Source organism: Corvus hawaiiensis, chromosome 9 (genome assembly GCF_020740725.1).
Source record: "Corvus hawaiiensis isolate bCorHaw1 chromosome 9, bCorHaw1.pri.cur, whole genome shotgun sequence".
In the NCBI taxonomy this organism is placed as follows: domain Eukaryota; kingdom Metazoa; phylum Chordata; class Aves; order Passeriformes; family Corvidae; genus Corvus; species Corvus hawaiiensis.
The window spans coordinates 15,611,974-15,631,438 of NC_063221.1; the positions used below are offsets into that span (position 1 = coordinate 15,611,974).

A 19,465-nucleotide genomic window follows, 5' to 3' on the forward strand; every position below is an offset into this window, starting at 1 on the left:
CCTCACAGGACAAACTGCAGAAGAGCAGAGAGCTGGTCCATCGTGACTGAGCAGGGAGGGTGTTGGAGGCAGAGCACCCAGTCTGGTGCCCGTGTAGTGCAGCAGTGCCAGGCACCCCAGTGCAGGGGAGCCACTGCAGCCTGAAGCAACGCCAACAGCAAGTAGACAAAACCCATACCTGAACGCAGAATGGCTTCCTGCTCCAGGAAATAAAGGTCAGTACCATTCCTGACAGCATGTGACAGCATGTGCATGACCCAAGGCCTAATTACAGTTGGAAGTGTTATGCTGGAGTCCTTTTCCACCAGTCCCAGAGAGTGCAGTTTCTGGGCACTGCAACATCCTTCAGAACACGTCTCCAGGGCAGGCCAGGAGGGCACCCCTAACTTGTTTCGGCTGCAAGAGTCAAACACCATAGGTCAAGCAGGGCTTTGACAGAGTAAAGCAGAACACGGGTGAACTTTAGATATCTAAATACAGAACTAATTTTAGAAGCAGCCTTTTTTTAGCGACTGTCTGCATTTTCCCTTTGGAATGTGCACAAGGTTAACCTTGGTTTGAGATGTTGGGTTCCAAAATTCTGTTTCAGCCTGACCGGGACTGGGAACCTGATGTCACTGCAGAATTCCCTGAAAGGGCTGGATCAGGGTACTTCTTCACTTTCTTGGGCTCCATGAACTCTCCATACCTTCCTATACTTACAAAGAAAGGATATAAATGTATTTATTTATGTGTATACACAGATTTCTTTTAATATAGCCTGAACAATAGCTTTTCAGTTAAAACATCCTTCCTAAGGATTAAAAAAAAAATCAATTAAAATCACTGTTTTTCAAATTTACATTGGAATTATAATAATTCTGACATCCATACATCATGCATCAAGAAACCCAAGCCTAAAGAAGAAAACTCCATTCACTTCCTTAAGTCTTACTGCTTGTAGAAATTAGTTATTTTCATTTACTCTTTTTTTTAAATTTCCTTGCATTCCTCTCAAGTTAGCCAGACTCAGGATGAATGTATTTTTTGTCATAATATGTAATATTACGTAATATGTAATATTACATAATATGTAATAATATGTAATATGCTCTTATTCTCAGAACTGCTCTTTTAAGTTAGCAAACATCTGAATTTAGTTCCTTAGGTTTTGGTTCTATATTCACCTGAAAAATGAGTAAGTATATATTCAAAGATGTGACAATACTTAAGTTGTAGTAATATACAATAATACCTAGTAACGATATCAAATATATCCTCCATAGCAAGATTGTAGTTGCAACAGACTATAATCTCATATGACACATGCAGAAGCTCATCTTAATAATTCTTACAGCTAAAAGTATGATCACCAAATACCAAAGTTAAGAAAAGTATATTTATTTGATTCTCCTTTTAGTTTGATGACAAAGTAGTACATTTCATTAACAGTAGCACAGAAAAGAACAATTTTGAATCTGTGGAAGATGGAACGTAACAGGAGATAGTAAACACATGAAGTGGCTTGTGACAGTTTCCCCAGATTTGGCAGCAATTCCAATTTCCATAATGCTCTCCACATCATACTGCTGAAATCAACAAAGCAAACTCGTGCTTTTGAAGCTTCTGAAGTACTCCCTACAGTGGTGTAGCCTTTCCGTATTTAGTTATGAGAAATACAGAATCCTCAGTGTATCAAGCTGCCAAATGCATAAACCAACAGCTACAAAAAAAAATCCTAAAAACAACCCACCACCCCAAAAAGAGTGCTCCTCAATCTTTACTGTTAGAACAGAGCAGTTCCTTCATTGTCAGATATGCTTCATACAAACTCACTTTTCATTTATATCATCCATACAGTGCCTACTCAGATGGAATTTTTTTCTTCTGTTTATCATGCATATATCTATATCTGAATCACTGAAGGTGAAAAAGGAATAAGCAAAGTGGATATGGGCAAGAGCATGGTTTTCCTCTTAGGATTCTGCATAATATTTATTTCTACCTTGCACAATAGTTGCCTCTGAAGTAGGAACTATTTGTGACCATTAGAATTCTGAAGTAGGAAAGCTTCCCTGACTAGTTTTTCCCTAAATGGGAAATGACTTTCCTGAAACATTGAGAGGAACTTCCCATAAAAAAAAAAAAAAAAAAAAAGCTTCCAATGTCACTTAAATATAGGCCACTTTCAGAAAATGAAATGTACAGCTAGTTCCCCGTTAAGGCTGGGGAGTTTCAAGAAGGCAGCTTCCCCTATCTGAGAAGCTACAATGTAATAATGTCTTACTCCTTTCCATTCTCAAGTGTTTTGCACAGCACCCGAAACTTAATGAGTTGTGCAAACTTAAAGCTATTACAGTGGAAGACTTAAAAGAGAAAAGTTAGTTTCCCTTACTAAGCACAAACAATAATCAAATCTTTACACCGTGCATCGCTCCTAGAAAACACTCCAATCAACCCTGGCACTTTTCATACCCTTTTAGCCCAGTTATATACACACCTGGAATATACCTCACTATACTCACATGTGTGACTGTGTAGTCACTCCCCCTTGTGCAATTCCTCATGATATAAAAACCCAAGCTGTAATATCATTAACACAGCCAGGATGCTGAATACAGATGCACTGCAGGAGGTTCTTTAAATAAGGCTTAGCTCTGTCCTGAATTCATTACATGACACACATTAAGGACATAAAAATACTAAAATAATGCATTTTCTTACATCAGAAAACCACCTTCAAATTCAATATTAAATATTCAAATAAATAGCCATTAAATATCAATTTTTTGTCCTTTTAAAAATGCTGTTTTAAAAGTAACACTCATTTCCTGCTTCTAACTGGTGTTCTTCTGCTCAAAGATAAATTGCAGATTAAGGCAGGAGTATATTCTCCTTTTCTACATAACATACCTTTAAAATACTCATACTACACTACACCTCCTTTAACTGATTAACTGAAGTTTTCTGAGGAAGTATGTATTTGAATAGGTAAAACGTGAAAACAAATACATGGTTCTACAGTGTAAATAAAACATGTAATTTGAAAGAGTCCAGATCTTTTACCCTTTATTCATCATGGAGGTATCCAAATACTTTAATTATGTGAAATAATTTATGAAATTTCCAGTTTTCACTAAGTAATACTCAGAACTCCAGTCAGAATCAGAATAGTAATGTATTCGGAGCAGCACTCAAGTCATCAAATGAAAAGAAGGCGAGCTTACACAGAATCTGAGACAAAGTAAGAAAGGCTTCCCAGTTTTTAAGAAAATTAAGATACATGTTTTTGCCACTGTAACTTTATTATTCCATTTGAAACACCACATCACATTGGTGTACTTAACAAGAGATTTTCCCACCCCCAAAGAACAGTGGTGATGATGAAAGCAATGACAGCTGCAGTGAACTTCTCTCTCAAGTCCTGATACTCACATGTCCCTTGTCTAGGAGGAAAGTGGTTACTGTTTGAGTACACACCACAGGAGCAGTTAGGAAGTCCAGCGCCACCAGGCCACCTTCACTCTGTCCCAGACGGCCGAGAGCGAGTCCAGCGCAGGGCGCACATCCAAGATGGTGAACTGGTAGTTCTTGTCCACTGCCCCGCCATCATAGTAATCGATAACATAGCGCACTTCCTTCCCACAGCGGTCCACTATCCAGTCATGCCGATCAAAAGGCAGCTCATACCTGGAAAGGACAGGTAACAAGCCATGGAGATATTTTAATGGATGTTATGAACCTGGGAGAAGGAGTGAAGCCCAATTCAAAGTTTATTTGTCTGTAAGATCCCATTAGTACTGCTATTTTCTGGCAATTCTAACTTGCAATACCAGTTCTGAAACATCTTTAAATTAATTCTACACCATGGTTTCAGACACACGTCTCTAGCCTCCCATCTCACTGGAAGACCTTCTTTCCTGCCCACGTACCCCATCCATGAACGTATTCTGGCTCTTGGTGAGTACTCCTTTGCTTTGCCTCCAAACCGCATCAGTGACGGCCCACATGGACATTCCCTGTGCACACAGTTAAAAAGGAAAATAGTTTTTACCTTTTAAAACAGTCTTATTTTCGGTGATTAAATCACTATGGTAATTTGTTTTAGTAACATAGAAACTGAGCAGAAGAAAAAGCAACAGTAAAAAATTAATTACACATGATATAAACCAACTTTTTTTTCTTTCTTTAAAGGTTTGAAAAGCCACCCAGTTTCTGCCAGCACTTACTGCTGGTACAATAAAGTATCTCGGATATGCTCCACACCATTGTTCTAATTTGTCAACAAGGCAGTTCTCTGCAAATCTAATCCACAGATTTAATAGATTAAAGAACAGAAAATCATAATCCAAACTACTGTGTAACAATGATCATGAAATTTCAGAGAAAAATATATAATACCAAATGCTTTACTAGTCTGTCTCTTGTAGGAACAGGGACTATGCTGACCTAAACAAAAAGTGACAGTTTGCTTTACAACAGTCATGCTAATCTAAGTTTACAACTCATATCTTTGTCATAACATAATGACAAATATTCCATATGCAACATTTCATATGTACGTACATAGCATGTAGAGCTTCCCACTTCAAAATCTCCTTCCAAGCTTGCTCATTATTTTGGTTATGAATCTTAATAATGTTGGTCATGTCTTCACTTGTTATGTCATCATCTTTCCACCTCCACCTAAAAAATAAGAAGTTGAAAACAGTTTATAAACATTACAACGTAACTACTCCACCTTCCTCAGTTTATCTGAGGAACTTTTGAATTGAGATTTAAGGTTGTATGCCAGACACAAGACAAGTATGCAAACTTCTGGCTCATCTGCTTAAGCATCTTGAGAATCACTTCATTTTCTGTGCAGAAGCGTAGTTATCCAACTTATCATCAGAGAGATCCACAAATCCTACATAGCTAAATTAACAGCTTAACTGGATCAGAAAGTTATCAGAGTGTGCAAACATCACCACATCCACAGTATTCATAAAAATACTTAGGAAAAATCCCACTTGTATTCCTAATGCATGGAAGTCCTGTATTCAATACATTTTGCAAACACTTAGAAACACTTTTCATCTCTCTTGACACTGCACTGTGACTGTATGTGTGCTTCCTTTACAACTGGCATAACATTTAACACACTTCAATGTTTACAGGACCAAAACCTGTATGTTCATACAGGCTGCTCACGTCATACTGTGTTATGAACCATATCAACACACAGAACAAAGAATTAACTTGTTCCTAAAGTAAACCACCTGTAAAGTTCACCTGTTCGAGAATGACAAACAAATCATTACAAAAGAATGAGGAAACACAGCACAGGAGGGTGTTTAGACCACAGGAGACATTAATCATTCAGTTATTTCTTGTCTACGCTAAATTCCTGTAAATACCGAAAATATCTACTTGCAAATTTCCCCATTTTCAGCAATTCTGCAAAGTTAGATGCTCTCACATAGAACTTCTGCTGTCATTTTATATGATTAGTGTGAAACCAACTGAGTTTGAAAGCTGACAATCATGGAAACTTTGTCTATGACTGTGCATGGACTTTAAAGATAATTTTCTGAGCCAGTAGCGTTGCTTGACATTCCTTACTATCTTCCTGATCACTAGAAGACACATGGCCTTTGAGACCAACTCACCCTTTAAAAGAAAGAGGTTTATAAAAATAGTATTTTTTAAAAGAGCTACTTTATTATTTACTGGCTAAAATCCACAAACTCTCAAAAAATAATGAACAATAACTAATGATACTAGTTCATGAATTCCAGGCTCATAGACACCATCTGATAATTCACAGTGTATTTACCCTTTTCTTAGCATAGCATTCCAGAACATTTGCTCTGAAGGGTAGACCCATTTCTTGTCAGAATGTGCTCTAGGAATAGAAGATTCTTCTCTAACAGTTGACAGTGGAAATGGTTGACCTGGGGATGGCTGCTGATTGGGAGGAGGCATCTAGAGAACAAGGAGAATCAACAACAAATTAGAGTATTAACATTTTTTTAAGTTACAGTGTTCAAGAAAAATCAAAGCATAATCAGTCAGCTCCTACAAAGATCAAGAAGTTCAGCCTTTATTTAAATCCACTGAAATTATCTTTTTTTGCAGCAGAAGTCTCTGCTCAAGTTTGTCATCAGAAGACTAAAGGAATGCTTTCTGCCTCAACTTCAACTTTCAAAAGAGCAATGCTTTTTGTAAATCAGAGGAAATCCTGGAGAGACACTAATCAGAACTCAACCATACTGCTATTACGCAGAACCTAAAATGCACTAATGTATCATAAAAAACATATATGGAACTAGTAAGTAGAGAGCAAGAGATATTTAAAAACTGGAAAACCACCAGAGATGCAAATTTTAATACAATGTTAAATAAGATGTAATTTGTTTTGAAATAAAAATTTTCACACAAAAGGAGAAAAAGCAGCATTTAAAAAAAAAAAAAGTTACTTCCCAGAGTTTCCAGCTTACATTGTAACACTATTTACATTTCCAGGTATAATACTTCAGAAGAAACAAGACTAAAGAAAACATGTGAAATAAGCAAAAGTTACCATATTGCTGGGATCTATGTCATCTTTCACTTGAGAAGCACCAGACTTCACAGGACATGCTACAAACTCATAAGCTCTTTCTTGATGTGCAGGAACATCATCTGTATTCTCAGTTCTATGATCAGCAGTCTTCATGTGCATTGGACAACCTTAAATACAAGAGTAGTATACATTCTGCTACCAGATGAAAACTCTAAGACGTGAAATGGAAAAGTTCACTGAAGGCTCACATAAATGCAAATGGCTATTTCACTCTTTCTTCTGAGCTTTTCAACAGTTTTAACTGCTCTCTTTCCTGCATCTCAGGACCCAAAATCATTATAAGATCTGAGTTTCCTGTGTAGTCTTTGAATATTCATTTCCTACCCCATGCTGGCCCCAATACTGAATTGTTTGTACTTAAGATTTCCTCAGGGAAGCTAACCCAGTGCGTTGACTAAGTCAACGGAAGAGCTGATGTCCTTCTCCAGGCATTCATCTCACCACCCTTCTGCAGCCCTTTTCCAGATGCACGGGTTTTAGTGACAACCAGTCAAGCAGTCACCATCTCTGTAGGGGTTCCCTGACCCTCCGTGGTGTACCGCACCACAGAACAGATTTATATGGCCCCTGTGAAATGGGACAACTGGGGGTAACCCACAGGTTCTACAGCAAGCACCTCCTGTCTCTCCAAACAAAGCAGCTTACACAGCATTCTGGTGAACAAGTGACTCTTCCTAAAGAAAGTTTACTTGAGAACGAAAAACTGAAGTTTATTTGAAGAATTTCTCCCCTACCCCCAAAATTTTTCAGTCTGGTTTCCATGTAGAGTTTAATTCATTTAGGTTTCAAGAATGATTACCGCTCATTTTTTCCTGATGCATGGGACATTCTGACGGGGGAGACGCCGTGTGATATTGCCTGGATGCATTCGGTGACTGCTCTGCAGCAGCCGGGGAGGATGCGGACAAACCCATGGCCTCTGCACACCGGGCCTTTTTAGATCAAGTTTCTGAAGAAAAAGAAAGCAAACATTCGTAACACAAATCTACACTGGTTATTTATTAAGGTGAACGGCAAGTGCAGATACAGTGCTGCACCACAATTAAAAAATTAACTGAAAAATCGATTTAAGTAACAAGCTTCTAGCCCAAACAGAAACACAAGCGCCTACCAGGGCTGCCCCGAGCTCCTCCCGAGCCGCTCCTCACGGTCACTGGCGGGGGCTGTGCCCGCACACCCCGTGAAGGGCAGCGGCTCCCGCCGGAGCGCCCCGGCCCCCGCCGTGACCGACCCGCAAGGTCAGGGCAGGCCCGCCCCTCTGCGCGGCCCGGCGGCGCCCCCGCCTCAGCGCCCGCCCCCAGCGCCGCGGCCCCCGGAGCTGCCGCTGCCCCATCGCACTCCGCATCCTCCTCCTCCTCCTCCTCCTCCTCCTCACCTCGCCCGGCCCGGCCCGGCCCGCGCCTCCGCGGCGGCCCCAAGCTCCTCGCGAGAACGCGGCTCCGCTGCACGCCTGCGCCCGCCGGCGAGGGGCGGGCACGGGACCGGGCCCCGCCCGCCCCGGGGCTGCGGCCTCGCCCGGTGCGCAGATGCCGAGGTCTCGCAGCGCGGGGGAGCCGGCGGGGAGCACCGCCGGGGACAGGAGCTGGGTCTACGCTTGCCAGCGACAGCGAGCTGTGCGAACCGAGGCTCGCGGTAAGCCCGGGCAGCTGCGCTAGCGAGAGCTACGTGTGCTTGTACCTCGTGCTGTGGGCTTGTTTGCGAAATCGTTATCCCTTATAAATAATTGTTTAAGTGTAGAAGGGACTCACAACGTACTAGCAGCACGCATCGTTACCGTAAAGGTGTATCCTTTTTAGTATTAAACTTGCAGAGATAGTAAGGTTCTTTAAGATTATTTTTGAACATCAACTAACCAAGAAAAGTATCACTTCTCTTTTAAGATGTCCTAAGAATATTGCCTTATTTCCAAGCCAGAAGATGCAGTTTAACTATATGTGTGAAATACCGTGCATGACGCACTGAAGATGGAGCTCACTGTGCATCAGAGCATGGAATACTGCCTTCATCCCATCCCTTTTTGACCAACAAGTGATAAGACCTGGCTACGTAGTAACCACTGTAACAGTAGGTACAAACCCCACCGGACTATTTCAATGTTCATCCCACCACATGGACTCTCAAGGGGCTGTCGAATACAAAAAGCAGGTGGGGAGACGAGGAACATTCATTATAAATGTATAACAGTTAGAATTGATCAAAAAATAACTATAGCTTTTTCCCCAAATATTCTATTTCATTGCAACAATTAAGAATAAAACTAAAGTAGACAGGAATTTAGTCTTCAAGTGATACAGTTACTACAGTAGCTTAGGATGAAGAAAAATCAAATTCAAATCTGAAAGAAGGGTGCACGTAAATACAGAAATGAGTGATTCTCTCCCATTTCTTTCAAAAAAAAGATCACAAAGATTTAAAAAGACAAATTCTAAACCACACTGAAATAGTTCTAAGCAGCAGTATTTCAAAATATATAACTACCTGAATTTAAAAAACTTTTATATATTCCTCTCAAGAGCGCTTTTAAGATAATTTTCACATCCCATCTTTCAAAGTAGGATCTTTCTTATTAACAAGGACATTGCCATTCAGTGTGAACATGAAATAAAAATACAAGTATAAAGCAATATCAAATATTCATCCTTTCAGTCATCTTTGCCCTTTTATAGTCCTGATTACTTAAGAGGAAGTTGTTTTCTACCCTTTCTGCATGCAGAAATTATTACCATATTGAGAACCTTAAGACAGAAATGTAGCATCATGTCAGTAACTGAATCTCTACTATATGCCCTAGAAAACATTCTGATTGCCTCCATCATTTCCCAATTTAGGCATATTTGGCCTTTCTGTAGTATCTAAGACTACACTCACAGTAACTCCTGTGTAAGCAGCACTAAACAATCATTTTAAGTCTTCACTTGCTACACATACAGAACCACAGAACAGTTTGGGTTAGAGGAGACCTTAAAGATCCTCTTCTGCCAACCCCTCTGCCATAGGCAGGGACACCTTCCCCGACACCAGATAGCTCAAAGCCTCATCCAAGCTGGCCTTGAACAGGGGCATCCACAGCTCCTCTGGGCAACCTGTACCACAGGTATCACAGGGAAATATTTCTTCCTAACATCCAATCTAAACCTGTCCTCTTTCAGATTAAAGCCACTCCCTCTTATCCTATCACTACTTGCCTCTGTAAAAAGTCCTTCTCCAGCTCTCTTGTATCCCCTTTACATACTGGAAGGGGCTCTAAGGTGTCCCCAGACCCTTCTCTCCTCCAGGCTGAACAACCACAAGTCACCCATCCTATCTTCACTTAACAATACTGTTTAATAAGATCCTCCCACAGAGCAACTGAAATCTCTGCTTCTAAGTATTTCAAGTCAGTGGCAGAAGGACTCTATGGTAAAATAGATTTTCTCTCTCTGATGTTCTCAAATGGAAAATTGGTTCTCCTCTTTCCTCTCAAAGTACATAATACTGTAGATGTCAGTGTGCCATCTCCCTGCTTTCCGCCATCACGCTCCACCAGAAGCAACAACTGCACTGTGAGCCATTGTATACATAATCGTTTTCACCCTCTGCTAGATACGCCAAGTAGCAAATATTTTTTATGCAATATAAAGCACTTTTTACAAAGAAGACCAAGGTCCCAATCTCAATGAAGCATACGGTCTACCCTTAGGTATATTGCCCTGTGAACTCCAGAAAAGCAGAGCAAAAGATACCACAGTAGCCCACCATCTAAAAAATTACAGATATCCATTGCGAAGATTAAATAATTTTTTTCTTTAAATCTTAGTACAAAATTACCACACCAATACAAGGAGTGAAACAAAAGTTTTCAGCAAGAACATGAAGACTAATAAAAAAAATCCTGGGGAGAAAATGAAAAGCAACTTTGCACCTGAGTATGACAAAGAAGTGGATATACAAAATACTTCCTATATCCTACATCTTAGGGAGAGATAACGTTTCTCATGCTTTAAGCAAGACTTGTTGAATGCATCAGTTTAAGAATGGCTCACTGAAAGGCATCCCTTGCTCCCAGCCATGCTCAGCCCTTCCTTTCCACCATTCAGTGTTAAAAGCTGCCTAGTGCCAATACGAAAGCCTCTTACCAAGCCCCATTGTCCTTCCTCAAGCAGTTGGAAATCTGACCTATATAGCATCTGACCCCAAAGAATGTCTGTTTCCAGAAATTCCCACTCACTTTCTAGCAGACCAACTAGTTAATGAGTAGTTTACTACACTAGCAGTGTAAAATTAGTACCCTAAGTATATAATCTACAAATGCAACCAAATACCCTTCAAAAGATGAGAGGAAAAAAAGTAAAAACACTGGACTGCTTTATGTTTTCTTCTAGTAACTTAACCATTGCATAACACAAAAGAAAACACAAAGAAACATGAGTAATTCCTGTGCTTGGAAGCCAGTGGTTAAGATTTAAAACAGCAGCAATCTCTAAGGATGCTCGAAGAAACCTCTGGGCTTTACCACACAATTCATGCTTCCATGCATACGTTGACTGCACATATAGAACCTAGGAACTGCCATACTGAGGAACTGAATTGCTCATCTTAGTGTTCAGTAAGGGAGTGTGTAGTGCATCACATTTATACTGCACTGACAATAGCAGCTCTTTATCCTTAGAGCCTTCAGACAACTGTCCAGCCTATGCCCTGACACATGTGGTATTACAAGAGAGTAATACATTATATATATATAAATATATATATAATATAATGATACTATCCAATCCAAAAGTTCTTCCCCAATACACAACAAAAACTTAAACTGTAAGTTACATTCCTGGCCCCACTGATGTCCTACACAGAATTTCAGCATTGAAAAGTTCACCCACCTGAGCAACAGTGTGGCTCAGACCTCATACATTCATCTTCACCTTCTTTAAAACAAATAAGATACAGCATGGAATCTCAAGATACCATGAAAGCCAGTTGTTTCAGAATTGAACCCCGCAAAAATTGTTCTTTCATGATGCACTCATTATAGATACATAAGCTCTTGTCATATTAAGAAAGAAAAATTCACAAAATAAGAAACTGTGTTCCTTTTCTTTATTATGAAGTACCAATACCTTGCATACAACATGCAATTTATTGCTTATTGACATTATTGCATATATCAAAGGGAAAAAAATCAGCCAATATCATTTTATGCAAGCTCCTAAACTGTTCAAACAAAATACAGAAATGCTTTACAATATCACTGAAATGCTAACAAATAATTCAGATTTTTTTCTTATAATAAAAAGTATATTTAAACCTATAATACTTAATCATTCACCTTACTATGACAGATTACTTTTATCACCAATCTTCAGAATCGTTATATTGCATTTTTAAGTTCTTGTGCCATGATAAGGATTGCTACTACAATCAGGTCACGTTACTAGTTGAATTTAATAATGTGATCCTGACATTTTGTGACAGTATTAGAATTTACTGCAAACCAGATTGTCAAGATTTACCAGAAATCAGTCTAGCAGGATCTACAGTTTTCATCCTTGCTCTGCACATCAGTTAGATAAACTCATCAAGTTTCTTCTTAGACAGAAGATTATATAAACGTTTTTGAATTACAGGCTCCATTACTTATGCCTAACTTGTAACTCATTTGTTCCAAACAGGTTTTGTAATTTGATTTTATAACAGGTTAGCTGTGCTTATTCTACATATATAGGTGTCTGCCAATATTGAAGAAAACACTGGTAAATGCATGCTAGAAGCAAATCCAGGATACTTGGATGTGTGCATATTAAGTGTGCAAATTATATAGCCGAGCTCATGATTAGCCCTTTTCCTCCCTTCCCCCTATGATTTGATGGATTTTTCTTGTGAAACTGGAATAGGATTACTATAAACAAAACCACATTGCATTTAAAATTTTGTATTCGGTATTACAGCTTAGTATAAATATTTAAATGTTGCTTTCAAACTTAGCAAATTTTTAAAAATACCAAAATTTTAAAACTTAGAAGACAATTTACATGCAACGTGTTCCATTTGGGTGCAGATTCTCATATACTTAAATACTTCTAGGCTCGTAAAAGCATGTCCTGTCCACAAGACAAGTACAATGTTTGACATCCCACACATAGATTAAAAATAAAGATACAATACAGAATATTTTATTTGCTCTTATATTTTCAATTTCAGTAAGTAGGAAGTTATAAATAGCACACTGAATCATTATATGGTTGATACCAAGCCATGCTGAACTCTTCATACTTTACTCTCTTAAAGACATTTCTTTTACTTACAAGAAGGTTAAAAATGTATATACTTCATAATAAACAGATGCCCTCTCAGTGCAGGACATCACACAATGAAACTGTTCTCAGAAGAAATTTTGCCAAAATATTTCTTATACTAAACAATAAAATTTATTCTCCATAGCTACCTTCCATTCTTCACTGAGCTATAAAGTGCTTTGAATGAGAATGAAAAAGAACAAGAATGTCAAAGGAGGTAGCTAGTAGAAATTTTTAATGGATAAGAAACCTTACCAAGTGTTACCATCTAAAAGTATGACTTGATGCTTAATCCCAGATCCCTAAACAACCCAGGCAGCACATATTTCATCTTCTCTGCCATAAAAACAACTTTCAGGTTGCTTTCAGAAAATCCTAAGACCTTCACCTGTCTAACAGAGATTTTATCCAGGTTTGGATTAATGTTAAAAGTTCATAAATATTATCACTATTTCCATTTGACTGCTATCAATCAGAATATCAGCAATGCTTGCTGATAGTACTGTTCTTTTTCTGGCTGTATTCCACAGACAGAGAAATTTGACCAGGAGCAAACTTCCCCTCATGAAGTTCCTTGTAGCTAGATAATGCTGTTGTACAGTAGGCTATTAAAAATATCAAAGGGGCTTGTGATACTTTTCAAAGTGTTCTACACTTGCACTTTTTCATCTGAAAATTCTAGTCCCTTTCTGTTTGCTTTACCGATGGTTTTCAGCAGCAGCCAACACCACACCAGACCCTAAACTGGAGTAATTGTCAAGCAGCCCTTTATTTTCCTCTGAATGGCTCAGCAGAAGCATCACAAAATTTTTCAAACTTCTCTATTAAATGGTCTTTTACAGAAAGCTTGTACGTACATATGCTTAAACACACACAAGGCCATGAGAAAAAGTCCTCTTCATACAGTAATCAACAATTGGTATTCCATTTTATACAGCTTGAAAATTTTAAAGAATAAAGTTTCATTTTCCATTGCCAACAGAGACACAGAAACACCTAAACCTTTCTGCTACGTATCAGTCTGCTGTTGTCCCAGCTACAGCAGTAGGAAGACATCTGGATCTCTGTGAGTGTACTCAAAACCTCCTCCTCCTCTCCTCTTTAAGCCTGCCTGAATGCATGTCTTGGGGTGACTTTATGATGTGTATCCCATGTCGCTGGCCTATGCCCAGGAATTAACTTTGTGCCTTTCTATGCCTCTAAACTGATGCATTTGCTCACTCATGTAAGCTTTTATCCTTAGGGTAATGTTAGTTCTGCAATATAAGTAATCTTCTCCCACAATATTTTAAGTAAAGATGGAAGTAATTCTCTTCCAAACACCGTAACTAATTTACCTTTTAAAAAACTTTAGTACAAAATTTGGAATTGTTAAGAATTTATATATTAAGTCAGCTCTTCTCATTTTCCTGTGCATATATTTCATTATTAAATTGATTATTTTTTATGCAATTAAGTTATTAAATTACTGAGCTCAGTCAAGATAGCAAGTACTTACAGAGGTAGAGTAGGCTTCAGAGATGTAATTCTTACCACTGAAGAATTCACACAAATAACCCATACAGCATCTCGTTTTGTGAGACTTTCCACTGAAATCCACTGAAACACTCACTGAGAAAATGAGTATTTGAAGTATAATTCCTCTCTGCAAGTACTGATTCCACAAATCAGTTACAGAAAGCCTGACCTACCCTTCTCCTGTAGAGTTCTGAATGTGGTATTTACTCATCTTTTGATGAAAAATTAAAGCCATAAAAAAGGGTTAACTTGCATTTCTACATACAGCCTAACCGGTACAAATAGTCTCTCCCGTGATCAGCGAGCTAATTTTATGTCACCTGGTATTGAAGAATGGAAAAGAAAAGATAAACAGCAGTTTTTACAAGTCACTCCTTCCATTTGATATGCCCACAGAAAAGACACCTTTTTGGTGACATGCCAAGAGTCTGCTTTTAGAATGCATCTGTTAAAAATAGAAGTTTTAAGCCACTAATAAGATATTACATTCAAAAGCATTTGTTACAATGCTAATTATCATGCATTTACTTTTTTGCATAAAAAAGCAAAGACACAAGCTTACAACATTAAATTTCATTATTTCACCACATTTTTAAAATTAATAAAGTGCAATTAAAAATGGGTTCCTCAGCTATCTAATTTGCTGTATTATAAGCTTTTAATGGCAGGTAAAAAGTGCCCTATATACTACTGTATTCAGTACATCACAACTTTGCTGCCTGTTTACTAAAGTCTTTGCTGAAACCACAACTGTTAATAGTTTTTTCATAAGAAAATTTTCTTCTGATGCATCAGGACATAACTGTAATAACTTTTTAAAAAATGATAAAATTTGAAGCTAATGCATTGCAAAATAAAATTTTAATTACACTAATTTTGTGCCGCAATCCAAAATACTAGGTGTTCTGAAAGAATTTGTCCTACTGCTCTTCAATTCTGGACTGTTGGCCAAAGTGTAGTATGCAGAGTTTTGGATTGTTTTTTGTTTCTAAATCTAGTTTTAACATTAATTTAACATTTTATTATAGCTTGACTTACTTTTTTTTTTTTCCCCTACCAAACACAAGTCTATCTAGAAGTGGAAGAAGTAGACCATTTTAATGAATGGCCTCTACTGAGACCAAAATGTTTAAAATACTGAAATATTAAAATCAATGCTAAGAAATTATAAATTTCAGATACTTTTCATGAGTTATCACCCCAAGAGTTTCTCCAAATCATCTTCTCAATTTTCTCATCCTACTTCCCTAAAAAGAAAAGCAGACTTCTGCTTTCAAGCATAATTCTCCAAAATGCTTGAATTTACTCAATTTATTTTAGAAAAGAACAAGCTATTACAAAATTATTAAATCACAGGGATCTAGTGATTTAAAAAGCAAAGAAAAGAGTATTTCATATCCATCTTTAAATCATAAAGATGATAAAAACACAGCCTTTTCACAATTTTGCATTAGGTACACTGAAATCACATTTTAAAAGATACCAGGTTCTGCAAATTAGCATAAAAGAGAGTCTATTTCTTGGAGCAAAGCAAGTCACAGGATCAACTCTCACAGACTGTGGATTTACTGGTACCCAAACGAGGCACTGTGCTCACTCAGATCATACAGCTCAACAGATTAATTGCTAACTCTCCCAAGGCATAAATAGATTTTTTTGTCTGTAGGCCTGTGAAGTACTAATAATCACAGGGTCCAAAAAACACAAGTACTAACAATCCTTGCTATCTCCCTTAAAAAGGCAGGATTGGGAAACTGTTTTAGAAAAAAAGCCTGCCCAGCTGAGCAATGGAGCTAGGCTGTTAAAAGTGCATTTTACACAAGTCCAAACAATACTCCCTGACAGCATTTTAACTGGGAAACTAAACTCATTGCAGCTGCCTTGGTAAAAAGGCATTTCAGCCTATGCATTCCTCTTGGGTCTTACATCCAGCTTCTGTAGGCGGGGAACACTGAGTCCCTCACCAGGGAGGACAGCACGGGGCAGTCACACCTCTGACTAGGGAGGGGAGAGCTCACATCACCCAGCTTTGTCAGCTGGAGCAGGACTAGTCACCCAACACAGGGCAAATATGCTATCTTTCTCTTTGAAAAGAAATTGCTTTAACAGATTGCTACAATAATTGGGATGTGCGCTAAAGTCTCAGTGAAAACAGACACTTTTAGCAAACCTACACCAAGGAAAAAAACCAGAAGTTAATCAGTCCCAATTCCAGTTAAAAGAAGTGAAACAAAACAAATTTACACTTAAATATAGCTCTCAAAATTATTTTGAATAAAACAGAACTCAGAATTTCCTCGAATTGTATTATAATTGAGATTTAAGACTATTCCTAGATGGCAGGATTCCTCTCTGATGACATCCAAGCCTTCAAGTTCACAGAAGGAAGAACTGAGTACCTATTGACAAATGTGTGGTATAAAAAAAAATATGTGTCTACAGAGGTCAACTGTTCCTTCTGCAGAATTACCATACAGCTTTAGAGGAGTTTGGCACAGTTGATACAAGAGCGTTTTTAGTCAACACCTCAGATTTCTGACTTGATTAACAAGGAAAATGTGACCAAAATTCTGAACACTTCGTATCAAATAGGTCATTTCTGTGATAAAAAGGTATTACTGAAAGTTACACATCACATATACAGAAGATTTTTATTTCTTTGCTATTAAACTTTGAATCCAAATAGCCAATGGTTAAAAATACTCTGAGAAGAATTGCAGCCCTTCTCAAAGGTAGTAGCAGCAAAGGAAAAAGCGCTTCAGTAAGAATTATGCCATTTCCACGCATCATTTACCATATTAACTTACAAAAAAAGTTCCATGGGGAATTTAGATGTACTATTGCATGTAACCTAGCACAGCAAATGGTAATCCTTCCCATCAAAATGGGAAATCTAACAACTTTTAAGAAATCATATGGTCTTATAATACAGCATTTTAGATAAAATTATTTCATAAATTTCCCAAAATGGTTTGCATTCATATAAGGCAGAAAAAAAAGCAGTAAAAGACTTCACAGAATCAAAGCCAAATTTTTAGCTTTTCTTGCAAAAATTAAAAAGTTGTCAAGAATGAAATCTTGATTGTTATTCCTAGAAGAAACCATAGAAATGTGCCTGGAAAATTGCACCATAATCAGGAGTTTGGGGAATTTTTCATTTTCTAAAAAAACAGATATGTCAGTATTCACTGGATTTATAAAACATTTTAATCAGAGAAACCTGAGAAAAACACTTTGAACACACTGGTGGACAATAAGCAAGTAATCAGTCTCCTCCTTTCTAATTTCTGATGCTTGCAACTGCTTAGATCAGGCATGTGGAACTCATCTGTGTGAGCTTTTGCTTTTATTCCTCACTGGACAGGATCCGCAAAGCGTGGCCCTGGGTGTGCAGGCAGTGTGGCTAGGGAAAGAGTAAGATCAGTACAGAGGTAATACCTTGTTTCCATAATAGGAGCATTCCATGGCAGAAATGTGCACTGTTTCAGTGAACCCAAAATATTTTCATAGCAGAAATTTCATTTTATGTATGATTTCTAGGCAGATTTTCCATTTCTATGAGTTTTCGCTTCGTCCTGTCCAATAAGACAAATGACCTTGTAGCATCCTTTTGCAATTTTGACCATCCACATCACATTCATAATATCCAAGACAACACTTGAGATAATCCAGGCGCTCTGGGCTGCAAATCCTAATCTCTGGAAACCTTCTGTTCCAAATGAAGAAATTACATGGCTGTAATATACAGGCATGACGGCAATCCTCACCACGAAGAACACAACTGTCATCAGCACACCATTGATGATGTTGGCCTTTGAAGATCTGGGATATCCCAGTACTTCAAAAAACCACCTGCAAAAGAAGTGTTCACAAATACCAGGCAGACTTGAAGCCATCTCATTAAAACTTATTCTACGTCATGTTTCTTTTTAATTCATCATTTATTAATTCTTTCTACCTTTATTATTTCTAAATTATTGCACTGTGTCTTGGCTTAGTTAAAAATTCTTCTGCTTAGCTGCACTTTTTACCCACCACTTAAGCCGTGTATGATATCCAGTATATTGCAGAATAACACACAGAATATCCTGATATGAATTGTAAACCAGTTGACAACCAATGTGCATTTCAGTGACTATTGTGTAATATACATTCATAAAATTATCTTTTAAAATCATAAAGACATATTTGTTACTTGCTATTATAGTTCATACCAACAGCAGCTAAAATTCTCTTTGTTTCACTGAAAGCAATTCTAAAATTGCATTTGGATTTGGTAATCCAGGTGGAGCTCTAATTTCTCATAATTGGGATTTTCTGACTGCTTCTGTTCAGCCCAAAACCAGAACATTTTCAGAACCAGACATTGTAAGCTCTTGATCATATCACATCTTGGAATATTATGCAATTAAAAAGATAAATCTCTCTCTCCATCTACTACTGGGTCATAAATGGTTTTTAAAAAAGAATTCTTGCAAATTTATTCCTCAGTAGCCAGGCATAATTTATCTATTGCCTAGCACACAGAACCTGAGGGTTGAAAAAGGAACAACAGACTCCTCTAATCCTTTGTTATTCACACTTAAACCAGAATAAACACAAGTAAAATTTGTGCAGCAATGGCAGGCAGAACGAGAGCAAAACAACTTAATGAGGGATGGGGAAAAGAATGAAATAATCTGTTTTTTTCCAGTAAGATACAAGGCTAAAATTATTTAACAAAAAACAGTTCTAAAACTGGTTTTAAAAGTAATGTTTAATTTAATTACCTACAGATTACAACCCAGGTAATTATAAATACACTAAAAAGATTTGCCAGACATCCAGTTCTAACAGAAATATTCCAGAAATTCATTAAGCATGCAATTAGGACAACTAAAATACAGGCACTCGAGGTGGCAGTCCATCTCAGAAGCAGGATGCCTCACCACAGAAACACTTACTGGCATGATGAAGAGAAAAACCTGATATGTTTGGTCAGACTTTTACAATCAAAGCCTTTACTTTCAATGATATATACAATGCAGAAAAAAAGTAATGTAAAAAATGGTTTTCAAACATACTGCAATATGCCAGTATAGGTAATTGG

At 37.8% G+C, this 19,465-nt stretch overlaps 2 protein-coding genes and 1 long non-coding RNA gene across 8 annotated transcripts in view; 1 reads left to right on the top strand and 2 right to left on the bottom strand.

The window, feature by feature from the left end:
* Positions 1-6,875, top strand: LOC125330154. Of its 3 annotated transcripts, none has more exons than XR_007205387.1 (3): positions 1-215; positions 3,857-3,939; positions 6,487-6,875. It is a non-coding gene; the product is annotated as an uncharacterized LOC125330154 (long non-coding RNA). The 3 variants fall into 3 exon arrangements; XR_007205386.1 differs by lacking the exon at positions 6,487-6,875 and adding an exon at positions 6,100-6,480; XR_007205388.1 differs by lacking the exon at positions 6,487-6,875 and adding an exon at positions 6,103-6,480.
* The window catches only part of LOC125330151 (holocytochrome c-type synthase), a 20,156-nt gene continuing 2,055 nt past the window's right edge, over positions 1,365-19,465 (bottom strand). Inside the window, exons 1-7 of one of the 3 annotated variants that reach the window (XM_048313029.1) lie at positions 7,962-8,066; positions 7,386-7,535; positions 6,545-6,693; positions 5,798-5,946; positions 4,546-4,665; positions 3,912-3,998; positions 1,365-3,669 (exon numbers count right to left, since the gene is read on the bottom strand). In XM_048313029.1, coding sequence (XP_048168986.1) covers positions 3,471-3,669; positions 3,912-3,998; positions 4,546-4,665; positions 5,798-5,946; positions 6,545-6,693; positions 7,386-7,500 — 819 coding nt within the window. In that variant the 5' untranslated portion in view covers positions 7,501-7,535; positions 7,962-8,066 and the 3' untranslated portion in view covers positions 1,365-3,470. Of the gene's footprint in view, positions 3,670-3,911; positions 3,999-4,545; positions 4,666-5,797; positions 5,947-6,544; positions 6,694-7,385; positions 7,536-7,697; positions 7,802-7,961; positions 8,067-19,465 lie in introns of those variants that run through there. The other 2 variants (XM_048313030.1, XM_048313031.1) reach the window with 2 other exon arrangements.
* Positions 11,649-19,465, bottom strand: part of TLCD4 (TLC domain containing 4) — a 26,680-nt gene continuing 18,863 nt past the window's right edge. For both annotated transcript variants that reach the window (XM_048313032.1, XM_048313033.1), the window contains exon 7: positions 11,649-18,228. In XM_048313032.1, coding sequence (XP_048168989.1) covers positions 17,913-18,228 — 316 coding nt within the window. In that variant the 3' untranslated portion in view covers positions 11,649-17,912. The remainder of the gene's footprint in view (positions 18,229-19,465) is intronic.